Source organism: Schistocerca nitens, chromosome 7 (assembly GCF_023898315.1).
Source record: "Schistocerca nitens isolate TAMUIC-IGC-003100 chromosome 7, iqSchNite1.1, whole genome shotgun sequence".
Taxonomy (NCBI): Eukaryota; Metazoa; Arthropoda; class Insecta; order Orthoptera; family Acrididae; genus Schistocerca; species Schistocerca nitens.
The window spans coordinates 118,724,835-118,739,975 of NC_064620.1; the positions used below are offsets into that span (position 1 = coordinate 118,724,835).

At 37.9% G+C, this 15,141-nt stretch overlaps 1 protein-coding gene across 1 annotated transcript; it reads right to left on the reverse strand.

Moving 5' to 3' along the window:
- Nucleotides 1-462: 462 nt before the first annotated feature.
- Nucleotides 463-14,255, reverse strand: LOC126195337 (ATP synthase subunit g, mitochondrial-like). Its single transcript, XM_049933911.1, has 3 exons — nt 14,094-14,255; nt 13,796-13,947; nt 463-830 (listed from the first exon to the last, which is right to left on the reverse strand). Exons 1-3 carry the CDS (start codon nt 14,143-14,145, stop codon nt 732-734), a joined length of 303 nt encoding a protein of 100 aa, XP_049789868.1. The 5' UTR covers nt 14,146-14,255; the 3' UTR covers nt 463-731.
- Nucleotides 14,256-15,141: the final 886 nt, after the last annotated feature.

Genomic DNA, 15,141 nt, shown 5'->3' on the forward strand with positions numbered 1-15,141 from the left:
GCTTCTATCCACGTTGGAGGATTGACGTTCACTTAGTAATTATTTGAGTGACATAGCAAAGGACACTGCATTGTGAACATTGATGATATTCTAAAGAAAGACTGTGGCAGTGCCTCTAACTTACTGCCAAATGGTTTGAAACAATGCAATATATTAACCTAAAAACAATCTGTATTGTTAGGTGGACATTTCTGGGGTAGTACACACCAAACCATCCTATAAAAGAAAAATTGTTCATCCTGGTATGTCTACTTTTTGTCCCACGATACCATCAGACATTAAGGAATAGCAACCAGAAAAGTGGAAAGGCATAACTACAACAGTACAATTTGAATATAACAGTATTTCCTATCACAAATAGCAACTGAATTTTCAAAATGTTTCACTGTTTATGGTGTATATTCAATTTCAGTAGCACATTACTAGTTTTACAAGTGGGTGTAGGTAAGAAAGACAACACACTTTGTTGTATTGAAACATTTATTTCAACAAAATGTTATCCATCAGTATTCCATAACTGCTCACTCCAAATCAAAATATTTCACAATTCTTAAAGTAAGTGTAATAGTGCATTCTGTACCTATGCAACCAATTACTCTGTAACCACAAACTTTCAATTCTCCACAATCCTCTCAAGTATAGTTCATACTATGCCAAGCAATTATTTTACAGAGTTTTAATACACATTTTATAATTTACAACTACATGTACTTCAGGTATAGTGCTTGGAATTACACTTTATAACCAACAATGTGCCGTTTTCCTATACATTCTCCAACGAAGAACCAACATAGAACTTCCACAGTGACAAGAGTATTAAGCCACGCTTCCTGAAAAATTTAAAAGGGTACTATTAGGATACAAACACTGTAGCAACTTTTAATTTTAATGGTAATGAAGTGAAAACAAACTTAAAATCTGGAAGAGCTTATTGAATGAATGCTTACAGAACTGGACACATTTTTATAAAACAAATGGCTTCCACAGCTGTAGAATTGAGTTGAGGAGAAAGACCATTTGTTTAATGATAACATGGAAATATATACCACTGTTCCAGAGTAGAAAAACAGTTTGTAGATCCCATCTTCCGTGCTATGACTAACCTCAATATGGCGACGCAAACCTGACGAAACAGCCCTCGCCCCTTCACCTTGCCCAGAATAGACATACTTTTTATGGTCAAAAAAGATTACATTTACTCTATGTCTTCACACTCCACAGTTTAACCCTTTCAGTCATTATATTGACTGCCAACTGACAAAAAATCATAATTAGAATTAGATAAAGTTTCAAAAAATGTGTTTCCATTTCTTTAACACTGTCTAGGTCTTCACAAATTACCACTAGAAATACAATAAATATCAATTTTTAACACTTTTCCATCAGTGCTTGGAGAACATAATATTAAATAGGAAAACACTTCCCAATGTTGTGCAGAACATTAGGAAGTCTTTTTCCTATTCAATACTAATAAATCTATTTCATGGCCAAATAGGAGATGCACAAAAAATGATTGTGTCTCAGTGCTTACACGGAAATGGGTGTCAAAAAAAATGAAATTTACTGCTGTCTTTATTACAGCAATGAAATGTATGACCAAAATCCAGAATAAATTAAAAACCTGCTTTACTAATATAAATGTGTTTGTACTCAACATGCAAATTCAGTAGTTGTACTATACAATCAACTGTCATTACAATACAGCTGAAATTATTATTGAAAGCTGTGTTTCATGGTCAACTTCAGAGAGGCAAGTTTACAAATTTAAGGCAATCTTAATGCACAGTACTCCATATGGATGTCTGAAAAAACTCAGATTTACCAAATATATTGCCGGAACCTATGTTACGACGTTATTTGCATAAAAAGTATGCTTTTTCTGACGCATTTATTATTTTTATGAAAATTGCAGCTCTTAATAAGTTACTTCAGAATTATCAGTGAAATAAATCTGATTTCACACCAATTTCATCTACATAATATTCTGCAAGCCACGTAATGTTGTGTGATCGAGAGTACTTTTGTACCACTAACTGAGCACTCCAACCCGATTCCACTAATGAATAGCGATTATCAGTAAGTCTCTGTATAGGCTCTAATTTCTTGAATTTTCTCCTCATGTTCTTTATGTGAGACATTATGTGGTGGCGAAGTAATATGTTGTCCGACTCTTCCCGGAAAGTGCTCTCTCAAAACTGCAATAGTAAATCTTCCATGATGCACAATTCCTCTCTTGTAATATCTGCCAACAGAGTTTGTTGAGCATCTCTGTAACACTCCCATGACGAAATGCGCAACTGTGTTGCATCTTCTCTCTCTTCTATCAGTCCTACCTGGTAGGGATCCCCAGTAGATTAATAATACTCAAGAACCGGTCAAACAAGTGCCCTATAAGCCACTTCCTTTGTGGATGAGGTACGTTTCCTACAAATCTGAGTCTGGCATCTACCTTTTCCACTATTTGTTTCATGCAGTCGTTCCACTTGAAGTCTTTCAGGATAGTTACTCCTAGATATTTTTTGGTAGATAATGTTTCCAGCGGTTTGTCATCAACAGTGTAGCTTACAGTAGTGAACTACTTTTCCCATGTACGTGCAATAGGTTACATTTATTTACATCCGGGGGTCAACTGCCAGAGCCTACACCACCCATCAATTCTCTGGAGGTCATTCTGCAAATTGTTACTATCTTCTGGCATTGCTACTTTGTTATATAGACACCTGCAAGGTCTGAGCATGCCTTAAAGAGCATCCAATGATTTCTACTAGATCATTTATATATACTGTAAACAGTAACAGTTCTAACACTTCCTTGGGGTAATCCAGAAATTACCTTTACATCTGTCAATTTTATTCTGTTAAGAGCGATGTGTTGAGTTCAAAGACATTAAATGGGGTGTCAAATGCCTTCCTGAAGCCAAAGAACACAGTCATTTACCTGAGTGGCATTGTCTATGGTGCTGTGGATCTCATGGAGGAACAGAGCGAGCTGAGTTTCACAGGATCTGTTTGCAGAATCCATATTGACTTTTATCAAGAAGATTTTAATTCTCCAAAACTGTCATAATTATTAGGCATAAAACATATTCCATAATTCTACAACAGACTGCGTGCCTCTGCCCTATGCCCCTTCTTAAAAACCTAGAATGACCTGCGCTTTCTTCCAATCATCAGGTACCCTTCATTGCTAAAGCAATCTATGATAAGTTACTGCTAGAAGGGGAGCAAGTTCTTTCACATATTCTTTGCAGAATATTATACTTATCTCATCTGGTCCTGAGGCCTTTCCACTAATAAGTGATTGTAGTTTTTCTATTCCGCAATCAGTGATCTCAATACCTCACATTTTGAGGTTCGTACGACGACTGGAAGGAGCGACAGTGTTACGAACTTACGCAGTAAATTTCTGAAGACAGAATTCAGTATTAAACTGGAATTAACCAATTATGTAACTACTCAAATGAGACAGGCCTGATTTACATATAAGTCATCTTTTGATCATCCTGTTACAACAGTAACAATAACATGTAGAGGCTAGACTGGTACTCATCACATACAGGACGTGTTCAGTCACATACAGACAATGAAAAATAATGCTGGAAATATTTAAAATGTCTGACCTTAGCAACTGGAGACTGTGGCCGTGCACAAGTAACTAGTAGCAGTTTGAATGTGAGTTTTCTATTCTGAAGCAGCACTTTCCGAAAGCTGAAATATTTCTCACATTACTTTTCATTGTGGCTGTCTGTGGCTCAAAGCCGCCTCTACGCAGTGAGTAGCAAACTATCCTTTGCACACTGTTATTCCATCCTTGACTTCCCATTGTTTGACCATGCCAATAATAAACATTGGTTCCAATCTTCATTGGAACTTCAAAGATACATTTCACATATCTAACAATAAAATTTGTTTTTATTTGTAATCTTGTAACACTGAAATTTTTGGGTAAGATACAGCAAACATACCCAAATTTTATCATTGACTTTCACAATCTCCACGAAGTTGACATTCCACACATTTTCCCCATGAACTGTGTGTTAAATATTTCCCATGGAGGCATCCCATTATTACATCAGATTGAAGCTAAAAAATTAAATTTCACAGTCAATAAGTTATACCAGAAAGTAATGTCACTAAACCCATAAAATCTATTTATTGATTAAAATGGAGCAATGCATAAAAACAGGACATACTTTCATCAACACATTTTTGCAATTGATATTTTCAAGTGTTTAAGGCACCTTGGAAGGCTTGGGTTAGAATTTCCTCTCGGGCACATGCACAGCAAGTTCTCAGTTGTCAATGGTTCGAAACTGTGTTCTTCTAAGCATGTCTTGATCCAAGGGGGAAGGGCCTCTGCCAAAGTGAGGTAAGGACTGTAGAGGGGCCAAGGCAGTCTTGCCACATCATTTTTGATCAGATAATCCCTCACCAAAAAGATGATACCACTAGGCCAGTTGTCTTGGTAGCACTTCCAGGAACCAGCAACATGTGGTCTGGCATCCAAGACTTTTTTCCAGTGTTCTGAGCACCTTAGCCTCTTAACAGTCTGTCCAGCAAGTGTAAGCTCTTGGTTGATGATAAAACAAGCACTGAGAAAGATAATGAATATTGCCTTCACTTTGGATCTGCTCATGTACGGACGTGGTGACCTTCACAAATGAGTACAGAGCTGGATTTATGGTTGTTCATCAAAATTTTTGGAACCTTTTTGCGTGTACTTTCTTTGTCTGCAGTTATTTGGTTACAATCTTTTGTTCCATGGCTTTGGGTACTTCCAGAGTGAGGTGAAGACTCATTCTACAAAGTATTTAAAAGTTCATGCACGGAAGTCACACTGTCATCTTTCATGCCCTGGAAAATCCAGGAAGGAATAATGACAATATTATGAAAAGGATAGACTGCTATATACTATGCACTGGAGATACTGAGTCACAAACAGACAACAAAAAGACTACACTCACGTTGTCTACTCAAGGAGGCCGCCTTGTGGCCAAAAGCTTACTTGTTTAGTAGTCTTTTTTGTTGTGCCTATCTGCGACTAAACATCTACACAATATAGTGAGTGGTAATCTATCCTTGTCATAATACTGTCTTCGTCTTTCAATCTTTAAGTGGGTCCAGAGCATGTTACTTTGTCAACATTATCTTAGCCTTCCATAAGTGCCTTGTGCCACCAAAACACCTGTCACTTTGAGAGGCATTCATTCCTAAATGCATGCTCAATCATTTGAAATGTTTTGACCACAGACTTCCCATGTTTCACACAGAATTAGACTGTGTAATTCACCAGGACCACCCGTTAGCCCAAGCAGGTAGGCCACACTGCTCAACGGGAATGTCAGAACAGAACTGGCGACATTACCTTGCAGGCAAACCTTGTATTTACTAAAATATCAAATTTTTTAAGACTTCAGTAACTGATCAAGTTTGTGTAACACAGGGCTTCCCAACCTTTTCAGCTGGCGGACCCCTTCTTCAGTCGAAAATCCATGGTGGACCCCTAGTCAGTCAAGAGCACAGTAACTTTAAATTTCAGAGTGAAACCCAAGGAAACTGAAAGCTTCTTAATGCAAGTGCCATGTTCCCAATGACCCCCCCCCCCTGAAGTATCAATAGTCTTTGGTTTAGAGATGAATGAAAACAACTTGCAATTAATGATCCAATTTGAATTCCCACTGTATCCAGACACTCACTAGTGGATTTACTCCGTTTGTTCAACACACTATAGCCTGATTAAAATTATTTGGTAATTGACATTTCAGACGTTCGTAACAGAGTGTGTGTGAGTGTGTGTGTGTGTGGGGGGGGGGGGGGTCGTGAAATACGAAGAAAAATGTTAAAAATATAATAGAGGGAAACATTCCACATGGGAAAAACACATCTAAAACAAAGATGATGTGACTCACCGAACGAAAGCGACGGCCTGCCGGCGCTTTCGTTAGATGAAAAATGTTAAAATGTATGTAAAGTCTATGGTACTTCACTGCTGAGGTCATTAGTCCCTTGTCTTACACACTAAACCTAAGTTTAATTTCCGCTATTTGCACGTCCATAAAAGCCAATAAAATTGCTAATCCTGCAACATCAGTGGATTCATCTATCTGCAGAGCAAATGAATTGTGTTGGATGCGAGAAACAAGAATGTCTTTCATATCATTTGACATGTCAACAATGCGTCTCTTGACAGTATTGTTTGATAATGACCGAAGATACAAGTTTCACTGCCTTTTCATCTAGGATGCAAGAAACAATATCATTAACACACGGCTTTATGAGATTTTCTGCAATGGTATGAGCTTTGCCTGTTTTTGCCACTCCATAACTAACCAAGAAAGTAGCTTTTAATGAATTTTCATTAATTGTTTTTGCATGAGTTTTCATGCAATGCTGAGAAGCAGCTGGTTCAGCACTCTTCCTTTTGAGAAAATCTCAAAAAATGTCTTTAGCCTGGAAATCCGGGTGAGTACCTCCAAATGACGGCGCAGTTTAACTGGAACCATTGAACTGTTCGGAAGGACTCGTGCACAGATTACACACTGAGCTTTACCCTCCTTTGTCTCCACGAAGCCCATTTCTAAATAGCTTTCGTTGTAATTACGCTTCTTGGTTAGTCCACTTCCACAGGATATTGCAACCAACGGAGTACTTGCAGCATTTTCACATAATAAATCCGGCTGTGGAGCTTCTTGTGATTGTTCTTCCTTTGGTCGTCCTGCCTTCTCATTCATTTCAACTGGAAACTTCCCTTGTGAAGGCGATGGAGAAACTGCACCCTTCTTCAATGTCCTGACTTCAGCAACCGATCCATGTTAGAAGTAATAAACTGGTCAAAAATCGACTTATGAAATAGGTAGTGCACTGACAAAGCAAGTTTAACATTTAATGATGCCTGGGGCCGCATACGTGCCAGCGAGCATTGTGATTGGTCGACAAAGCACGCTCCGCGCAGGCGTAAAAGGTTTCAGCGCATCTAGCGCCGTGAGCCGGTGCACAAACGGCCCCCGTATTGTTGCGAAACAGTCAATCAGAGAAGCCGCATTCTCCGGCACTAAACTGTGTATGCGTTCTCTCTTAAGAACCGCAAAGGCTGCTTGGGAATACGACCTGAAGTGAAAGTACACACGTTTTTCATACGAAAAAAAAAGTGATGAATTTGATTTTCACATTTTTATTCAATAATTTTACTCATTATTTTACACAATTTGGTGAAAGGTGGCCGCAGACCCCCTAGAAAGAGCCGGCGGACCCCTAAGGGGTCCGCGGACCACACGTTGGGAAGCCCTGGTCTAACAGCGAAGTTACAGATATGAAGTGACCACAGCAACAGAAAATTTTAACAAATGATGGCAATAATTACTCTTACCATCGACTGAATACTGCAGTGCTCTTTCAGAGGGAATATTATTTAAAGAATCAGGGTTGTTATCATAGATATCTTTTTTGTTAGCAGCAAATTGTTTTGTTTATTAATGAAGTTCAATTACCCACTAGTTGTTTGACAAATGTGAGAAAAATAATGCAAAAGTTTCCAGTATGTTATAAATAACTGAGGAATGGTAAAAACTCTTCACATAGGAGGAACAGATCTGATTAACTGAAACCTCTCATAAATCAGTTTAAAGCAATGAAAAATGTCACACACCTTTAAGTCTAAAATATCAACCTGTCATTTCTTTGCAGAATTACTGTTTACTGTAAAATAATACCTTCAGATATCTTAATGCATTTCAACTGCACATGTGTAAAGTTACTTTAAAAACAACATCTCCCAAAACAAATTTTTATCTTTACAGAATGGGATCACACACGCATTAACATGTTTATTATTATCTCTTAGGTGTAATAAAATGTATTCTGGGAGTAACAATCCTGTTTATACCAACTGATGTAGCCTCAGAATTCGAGGATACTTTTTCAAAAATATGAGAAGTCATGCAAGCAATTCATGGCCTCCAAGCCAACGGCCTCGCCACATTGATTACATCGGTTCTCACCCGATCACCAGAATTAAGCAATGTCACACCTGGTTACAAAGACAGGTGATCGCTTGGGAATAACAGCTGCCTTTGGCTTAGGGTCACAGAAGTAGTGTACAACTGAAAAATTTGCAACCAGCTGTTGCACAACTTTATATCCCAAACAAACTGTCATTCTGAAGTTCACACAGATCCCTGTCTACAGGGTAACTTCACTTGTTAGTCCAAATTAGAATTGATTTTGGATAAAATTCATCCAACAAAAGGAAAGCCAAAGCAATGCCATGTTCTCTGATGCTTACGATGACTTAACGTCATTTATCAAAGTGTCTCAGCTACTGAAAGTGATGTTTTACAAGGTACACATGTATAATAGGGTAGAGAGCACAGAAATAGAAAACATGGTAAAAGTGCTTTTCTGGATCCCATGGCCTTTTCATTGCATGCTGTAATTGGTAACAGTTCCCAAGATGAGTAATAGGAAGAGAACACAATGAATCATTAAGTGGAGTGGGTGGCCAATCACATTGCTGGTAAACTTTGTAAGTGAAGTTGGCTGGTATTTTGTTTCCCTTGCAACAATTTAAGATGTGCTTCAAGTCTCACCCTAAACAGAAGCTTGGAAATCATGATATATCACCGAAAAACAGCAAAATATTTTTATCAACCATGATTATACATATGAAATCATGACATTCAGAAAAAGACATGATTAGATTGAGATATTCTCACTGGCTACCTCTACACTATCACCTGATGGGCTATGACCAATGAAAACTGGAAACAGCAGAGCACAACTGATGAGCTGCAGACTCCATTAATTGCATTCTACCAGAAAACATTTATTATTTATGTTTACGCCGATTGGATGAAGAATGTAGTGAAACTAAGGTGATGTGTCTCCAAATGTGTAATCAGCTATATGCCACAACATTTAGATTACATGGAAATGGTATTTCCTACATTGATTCAGAACAAATAATGAAATTCTTCTTCAAGTGGCAAGGAAATTTTAAGTGGTATTTTACAGTATTTTAAAAACCTGATGATATTTGTGAGAAAATGCCATGAGGATTTTAGTGTTTTTCTTGCTTAAAATGACTATTAAATTATCTTCATCAAAATATGTAGGTATATTCATTTATGTTATTGCATGGAAATTTATAGAGGTACCACACTTAATTATTAGTGTACTAAGTCATTTTAAAATGTGCGTCATTTGTACTGAAAAGGGTAATTTCTGTATTATCTGTACATGTGTGTAGTTTCTGTGTATTATGACCTTAGTGGAATTAGCTTACATGTACTTCTTCAGTATTACAGAAAATGCTTGTTTGTCAGATGCCACCCATTTTCTTTGACCAGTGATGTACTTATGCTATGCCACACTGTCGTGTGACGGCATCGTGCCATAGCGTATCTGTTTTCGAGTGGGGAAATGGGGAGGGGGTATTGGTACCCTGGTCTACAGTTGAGTATACAGGTTAACTGTGGATTGGGATACTATGTTCGTGTGGTGTGTTTTGTATGGTTTTGCCAGGTTTCATTTTTTGGCAGTTTCATGTGTTTGTCCCCCCCCCCCCCCCCCCCCGAGTCTTGAGTCATGAACATTAGTTTTATTATTGAAGTTTTAGTTTGTTCCAGTCCCCAAACCCCTTTTCCCCACTGTTGCCTGGCTAATTTCATTGGGTGTAGTCAGGATATTGGATCATGTGGTATTTGTATTTTTGCAGATGTTACGATTGATGTTTCGGTGGCACTGGTGGATACACTTGACATGGGGGTTTTAGGCATGGTGATGTCATTGGTCAATGCAGACAGGTGATACCTCAGTCTCTAGTAATCCTGTAGACTTCAACAACTCGCAAAATAACGCCCACTTTTGTGAAACCCATAAAGAAGTATAATTAGTTACTTCTGTACCTTACAATGTTGTATTTTGACTTCTGTGGTGGAAAGAACATTTCAATGTTTATTCGCAGTATCAAAAACATGTTCAATTTATTATTCCAAACATATCAATGGAAATCTGTCCACATGAGACACCTGTAAGCACAGAATATCCCATGGGATTTGCTGTCTTACTCAGGAACTTAACAAGCAATACGCATAATTCTTTGAGGCAGTGATAATCTGGATGAGTGTGACAGTGCCTGATACTTGTGTAGAGTAGCCTTAAGGCTAGGTTTGTTACAAATTTGGCTGTGAGAACACAAAGACAATGAATCAATAGCAAAAGAAGGGTGTGATAAATGATCTGTACTGTAGCCTGAGGTCTATGTTCAAGTCTGATAACACCCATTCCACATTTAAGACACTTTGAAAGCATATAAACATTGTAAGTTCCAGGGGACTGATGACCACAGCAGTTCGAGTCCCATAGTGCTCAGAGCCATTTGAACCATAAACATTGCTTTGTGACTGAATCAAATTTGAACACAATATCCACATTGCAGGGCCTGCTGTGTAATATAGGTGGCAGTATGACATTTTAATGAATAGATATTTCCTGTTAGCTGCTTAAACTTTATTATTGCTTCAAGCTATAAGCTTATTTCTTGTTGTTGCCATTTTCTAGTACAACATTAATTTGTTAATAACATATGAACATAATGCATGTGTGATTGCTATTTTCTTGATGTCATATCAGGTACAAGTATGTGTTTTACATGGGATTTTATAGTTGGTTCTATTTTAACAACTTGTTAACTTGATCCTGGTTTCCTTGCATTCAGTTTTTGTACCATATTTATATACCAGATTTGTATATGGTCATAATTTTCCTGCTGTCTGATATTTTGAAGAGTTATATATCTTAAAATATACAGCTTCATAACTTAATGCAGAGGTCTTACAAAAAATACATAATTATTCACAGTATAAGATAGAAAATTATGATCATATAAAATCCAGTACACAAATGAACTGCTTATTTCAGAAGGTTCCTATGCCCGTCTGACAGTTTTCAGAAAAATGGAGAAAGCTGTTAATATTTCACAGGGCATTTTCTTAATATTCTGCAATAACCATGTGACAGATACCTTGATGAACAATCATTATCACTTCTTATATTCACAAATATTGTGTGTGTTTATTCACTAGAGCTGAATATTTCTTGGACAGAGATCTTTTCTGAATAAGCGAGAAAAATCTTAAAACTTTCACATCATACAAACAAACTGTTTAATGAACAAGTACGTAAATGTTTATCAATATTGGAAATCACAGATCACTCATCTTGTGTGTCCAGTGCTCCTGCAGCAGTTGGCAATTGACAAACTATTCCATAATTCAAGTAAGTGTTCTTCCTACACTATGCCAGCAGCAGACTTCTTTACATCTACCAATATCTTTATTTTGACAGGAATATATAACAGGCTCAAACAGCTGGGAAGTTGACACTGGATCGAGAAACTCGAGGTTGTCCTAATCTGACCGTGTGGGTACTTAAACCCCTGATCATACTGCATCCTGTTAAGTCCCAAATATTTCATCACTGAAGACAAATTGATGAAATGTTTAAACACTGGAGTAAGTCCTTTTGTGATTAACTGTTTCTCATGAATGAGTTGTCCTCTTGTAAAGCCTCATCTGTTGAGACAACCTATACAGAGAATTGGTGCCTTGCACTCTACGATATGACCAGTTCAATGTAATCCATAATAGTATATACTCTGAATTCTTTGCAGCAGTCTCTTGAGTGTATCAAAAGCTCTATCAGATGCCAAGAAAATGTCCCCTGATAGGAAAGAATACCTCTATTTCTTGAAAATTTCCAGCACCCATGAAAGCCTGACATTTTTATTAACAGTGATTTTTTATTTGCACTGGGCAGTTATCAAAAAACTGATGAATAATTTTTGTGTGTTGGGGATGCAGGTGGTGAGAGTGATACAAGAAAGTGGACACTTTGTTAGAACCTTTGCTGGCAACACCTTCACAATAAAGGTAATTACATGTCATATTGTCTCAAAATGCAAATGCCAAAAACATTAACCATCAGCTGCTGGAGACAAAATAGGTCCTGAACAGGAATGCTTGACAGATGAAGATTCTGAATGAAATGAAAGTTCAGACTCAAAAATGTATATTTTCACTGCACAGCCTTTCACTTATATTCAAAGCAGCATAAAATTTTCTGGTACTTATCCGGTGCATTTGCTTTTAATTTTCCCCATTAATTGCTCAAATTCACGTCATGCATCCATGGGCAGCCCGCCGAAATTGAGGTCAAAATCCTGGTTAAATGTTTTCACTCAGAGAAAGGGGATTCACTTCTTTGAAACTCTTGTAAATGGCCTTTTCATTCAAAGTGGTACTTAGTAAATGTACACTTTAAGCGGCATTATAAAATTCGTCAGAAATTGTATGTGCTCATGAACATTGGCAATTTCGGCTCTGATACTGAACTACAGCTTCCTAGTTCATCTTGAGGGCTTTTTCCAAACATAAGTTGCTGTCTTATTCTTCTCACCCTTTTTTGCCAACTGCAAATAAGCTGGGAAATACTTGTCTCCAAATTTGGGTACAATTTGTTCCCGCGATGCAATACTATTTGAAAGAATTTGCCTTTGGATTTTTCCCTCCCTTGGTCTACGTCGTTTTACTTTTTCTGCCTGCATTACACTCTGAAGGTACAGATCTTTTCCTAATAACAGATGCATTATTTATATTGTTCTCCCACCTTTTTCGACAACTGCATCTCTAGAAAAGTACATGGAGTCATTGTTCACAATTGTTGAGAGCAAAAGCACCCTATGTCCTGGAAAAGGGGCTATTTTGAAATTAACAAGAATCTCTTTGTAGTATGTTTAGGCTATTTGATAAAAATGGTAAGGTCCTTTCACACTCAGAGACAAGTCTATCCCTAAAGAACACAGAAATGTATATAGCACAAAATATCAAAACTGGACTTAGGGCACTTCTGAAATAAGCTTTTCAAATATGTTATAAAAACTTAATACAAGGAAACCTGGATAGAGTTAAAAAGTTATCAAAATAGAAACAACTATAAAATCTTCAGTAAAACCTGTACTAGTTGTTGTGACAGCAAGAAAATAGCAATCAGACACTGATGCAGTATGTACATATGTTATGAACAATGTCACGTTGATCTTGAAAAATGGCAATAACACAGAAGTAGTATGGACAGATAACATTAAAGCAGGTAACAGGAAATAACTATTCATTGTCAATATTCTCTCTATGTACGACCTCTATGAATTTTCTTTACAAATAAACTTGTAGGGATTTTCAGAATCACTGTATTATGAGAATTTTCTGACTAGCACGTTATAGGTAGAGCCCCTACATCCTACATCAGCAATGATATATACAAAGAATATGTCACGGCCACAAATCAATACTACTTGCTGTTGCAAATGGTAGTGCATCACCTAACCGACACACAGAGGTTCAGCATTATACCCAAATGCCTACATATCTCTTCCAGTAGGCCTAACAAATACTAACCGTGAGAGATTACCAAATGGCGTGGAATACAGACGAAACGGCAGCAAGTGTGTCCTGCTGCATAAATAGTGTATAAATGAAAATTTTTACTAGGATAAATCACAAACAAATGAGACTATCACACATTTTTAAATGAAGAATTTATTTCTTACACACACCTGCTCCACACTACTGAAAAAACTGTTTTTTAGACTGCTAGAATGAAACAATTTCATCACAGCTCTACGTTGGCTACAGCAATTGTAGTCGTTGAAATACGATCCAGAAAAACCAACCCTTTTTTCTGGGTGTTACTGTAAAAAAACAAATGTGGTCTGAACCGTGATATTTGTTCTTAATCTTTACCTTCACTGTCAGCTGCTTCCATCGTCCAGTTCGTGCACCGCTGAGCAGTTTCTGTATGCCACTAGCAACTTGTGGGAATTCGCCAGGAGTTGGTGGTGTCAACTCAACACGGGCATATTTCAGGAACGTCTGGAACCGGGGCTGTGCATATTCTATAACAAAGTTGCGGCAGGATGTCTAAATTAACTTTCTGTAAATGGTCTGTATACCTACCACCTTCTGTAAAACACTTCCAACCGAAAAGATTGAAAAAACAGTTTTCAATAAAACTAAAACATATTCATTAACAACTTAATACCTCTAGCCCATATTGGAGCCCGCTGCACCAAATTAGAAACAGCCTTCGCCATCTTTCTACCAACCAGACGACAAGGACGTACGTCGTACGAAATATCTTTCTGGGGAACCTCTTTCCAAATATAAAATATCACAGAACTCTCATTCGACCATATCGAAGTGAAACTAAAGCCCGGTCCACACGCAACGATCTGTCTGCGCAAACATCGGCGCAGATATCTGTACATGCAAAAAATCGCTGCAAATGTGGTGTGTTCACACGACACAAAACCCTATCTGTCTGCGCAGATGTGGTTTGAACCCACAGATTTGAGAGGTTTCGCTCAAACCTTCAACTCCAACTTCCAGGTTTGCACACACCTCAGGTTGGTGCAAATCTTCTGTCCACACGCAACGAACTGTCTGCACACATATGATGTGCGCAGACATTTGCGCAGACAGATCGTTGCGTGTGGACGGGCCTTTAAGGCGCAGACAAGTTGGAGCGTGTGGTCAGAAGATCGCCGCAAATCTGGCGCGAAACAGCTGTTTGCTCAGTCTAGTGTTTGTATTTGTACGCACAGAGCATTAAAATGGCTGATACTCGTCAGTGTTCTCGAGAGTTTGTAAGTGAATTCATTGAAATATACAGAAACCACCCATGTTTGTGGAAGATTAAAAGTAAAGAATATAGTGACCGAGACAAAAGACAGCAGCATACAATGCTCTAATTGAAAAATTGCGGGTAGTTGACGCCTCGGCAAGCAGAGAAACGGTAATAAAAAAATAATTTCGTTGCGAATTGGCGAAATTATTTGCGGATGGATGTCGAAACTTATAATTATCTCTTAAAGCTTGTAACCCCTCATATTATGAGAAAAAATACTTGTATGAGAAGGGCAATTTCTCCTCATTAACGGCTGGCGGTAACATTAAGATTCTCGCATTCGGGAGGACGACGGTTCAATCCCGCGTCCGGCCATCCTGATTTAGGTTTTCCGTGATTTCCCTAAATCACTATAGGCAAATGCCGGGATGGTTCCTTTCAAAGGGCACGGCCGACTTCCTTC

Coding starts and splice junctions, on each gene's coding strand:
- LOC126195337 (XM_049933911.1), bottom strand. CDS start 14,145: ATGGCGAAGGCTGTTTCTAATTTGGTGCAGCGGGCTCCAATATGGGCT. Junction 13,948..14,093: donor GGCTCCAATATGGGCTAGAG/GTATTAAGTTGT, acceptor ACTTTGTTATAG/AATATGCACAGCCCCGGTTC. Junction 831..13,795: donor GGAAGCAGCTGACAGTGAAG/GTAAAGATTAAG, acceptor TAAATTTTTCAG/GAAGCGTGGCTTAATACTCT.